The sequence below is a fragment of the Oryzias melastigma genome, linkage group LG2 (assembly GCF_002922805.2).
Source record: "Oryzias melastigma strain HK-1 linkage group LG2, ASM292280v2, whole genome shotgun sequence".
NCBI classification, from domain to species: domain Eukaryota; kingdom Metazoa; phylum Chordata; class Actinopteri; order Beloniformes; family Adrianichthyidae; genus Oryzias; species Oryzias melastigma.
The window spans coordinates 2217711-2220457 of NC_050513.1; the positions used below are offsets into that span (position 1 = coordinate 2217711).

Here is a 2747-nt window from a genome sequence, read left to right on the forward strand (position 1 = left end):
CAAATGTGAAAATCGTTGTGCAAAACATTTTTTTCTAAAATGATTAGTATATTTTTGTGGTTTCGGGGTTGAGTGTCCGCCCTGCATTGGAAGGTCGGGAATTCAAATCCCGGCCGAGTCAGACCAAAGACTCCAAACCAGACCAAAGACTTTGGGGGGGTGTTAAACCACCAAAAGGGTGGTTAGACTACCAAATCGTTCCCGAGCGCGGCTGTGTCTGCAGCTTACCACCTCCCCAGGGAAGGGGTCCAATGTGGAGAACAAATCAATCAATCAATCAAACTTTATTTATATAGCACTTTTCATATAAAAATAACACAAAGTGCTTTATACTAAAACAAAAGAAACAATAAATAGATATATAAAAGCAAGCATAAAAGTAAAAAATAAAACAGGGTCCATTTCCCCCAAACCCGCAGAGGAACCCCGCCCCCTTCCCTTGCCTATTGCTGAGAGCTCTCTGTTTACACTCCACGACTAGTTTACAGCCCCTCACACCCCCAACCTAACATCACTGGTCCAACTAAAACGGTGAGTAATATCATTTCTATCCAATCGTGTAGTTCTGATCCAGATTCCAGCTCAGACAAGGAAAACAAAGACGTTCATGGATCTATTTGTTTGTCAGTGGATGCATCAGAATGGAGCGGAGACTGGAGACTTTGGTCTCTAGCAGCTACATCAATGCTACAGACATTTTCACATGACTTTCTCTCATCTGCTCCTGATTTACAAAAATCTGAGTAAAGAAATCCTCAGAAATACAATTTTAATCTTGTCATCAGAAAATGCTACAAGAACTTTCTTCAGAGTGGGTCTTTAACCAGAGGTCACCTTCCAAAAATAATGGCCAAACTTCAAACAGCCGTCACGCTGATGGTTGAGCTAAACCTCGACACAGAGGAAAACCCTCCAGAGAGGGGGGGGGGGGGCAACCCTTGTCCTCAGGAGCTTCAACCTGCCTGTTTTCCAGCTGAAAACCTAATTCAGGTGTTTTCAATCAATCAGGATGTGGAATCACTTGAGGCAGCCAATCAGCAGCGAGCTGGTCAGGGAGAGCTGGAACATAAGTGTCTTGAATGGTAAAATGGTGGATACTTATCTAGTGCCTTTCTGCCTTCCTCAAAGGCCCAAAGCACGTTACAGTCATTCGTACATTCACACACTGATGGCGGCTCCGCTGCTGAACACTGACACCAACCTTCCATCAGAGACAATGTGGGGTTCAGTGTCTTGTCCAAGGACACTTCAACACATGGGCGGGCAAGGCGGGAATAGATCCCACAGTCTTCTGATTAAGAACCAACCGCCCTTCCGCTGCTGCCCCTCTTGAGGACAAGAGGTTGTCTCTGTCTCAACATTGAAAGACCTTCAGCAAGCTCACCACCTCATGAGGGACCAACACATCCTCATGAACCCCCCCCTACACACACACACACACCCCTACACCTGACAGAACAACAGCCACGACGGCACTGAACAGAACACTGCTGAAAGTGTTAAAGCCGGAGGTGTAAGTTTGTCTGAATTTGTCTAAACTTGAGTTATTGATAGAGTTGTACATACATTTATCAAATATTTGCTCTGAGTGATTTTAACTTCTCTATCTTTAATCTTCTTGTCTTAACTGCTTGACTCATGTACAGCTCGCATATCAACAAACAGGAGCCAGCCCCCAGATGAGGGTCATGAGAAGCTGATACAAAGCAGGAACCTGAAGAACCATCATCAACCTTCATGTACTGGAAGATAGAGAAGTTTACATCAGGGGTATTCATAGACTTCATGTGATGAGGGGATGTCCTGATCTGTCTATAAAAGGAGGATTTTGAGCGGGGTGGAGACTGGTTTCAACATTCTCTGTCTGTTCTCCTTGCAAGTAAAATCTGATTTCTGACCACAATCTCTCTTGTCGTTCTTGTCGCAAAGAAATGTTCCAGGTTGTTCAAACCTAACAGTTATCTAGTGGAAAATCATGAAGTTGTTGTTTTTTTTTATATCAGTGAAAGTTTTTCAAATATTTAAGCTTTATAGTCAATATTAGTTCATTGCATCAGCTTTTAACAAAGATATAACAACTGATCGTCTTCCAACGTTTGGATTTTCAATAAACTGAAAAAAATTCCAGATATAAAAGTATCTGGGAGGTGGGGGTGGGGGTGGACAATCAGGCATTCAGGCTAACAGCAGGAGGAAGAGGAGGAGGAGGTGGAAGGTACCTTTCTTAGGGAGCGCGCAGGGAGGGCTGGAGGAGGGTCGCTGACCAGGTGGTGGAAAGCATCAAAGTGCATCGACAGGTGGTGTCCTATAGGGGGAGACATAGCAGGATGGAGAGTGATTCACATTCACACGTCAGAAGAGAGGAGGAGAGCAGGAGAAGAGGAGTGCAGGAGAAGAGAGGAGGAGTGCAGGAGAAGAGAGGAGGAGAGCAGGGGAAGAGAGGAGGAGAGCAGGAGAAGAGGAGAGGAGAGCAGGAGAAGAGAGGAGGAGAGGAGAGCAGGAGAGGAGAGCAAGAGAAGAGAGGAGAGCAGGAGAAGAGAGGAGGAGGAGAGGAGAGCAGGAGGAGGAGAGGAGAGCAGGAGAGGAGAGCAGGAGGAGAGTGGAGGAGGGAGATTAGAGAGAAGAAGAGGAGATTGGATGAAGGTTTTGTTTCAGCAGGTTTGTGCAAGAAGTTCTAATAGACAAACAAAAAAAAAGAGTCCAACAGTTTGTGTGTCTGAACAAAAATGTGTCTGTTGTATGCTTGA

The 2747-nt window shown here is 45.1% G+C and overlaps 1 protein-coding gene across 1 annotated transcript in view; it reads right to left on the reverse strand.

Annotated features, from left to right (window-relative positions):
• LOC112140000 (dedicator of cytokinesis protein 3) overlaps nucleotides 1-2747 on the reverse strand; it is a gene marked incomplete in the record, with an annotated part of 107245 nt that overhangs the window by 2430 nt on the left and 102068 nt on the right. The window contains 1 exon segment of the mRNA XM_024262888.2: nucleotides 2220-2305. Coding sequence (XP_024118656.1) covers nucleotides 2220-2305 — 86 coding nt within the window.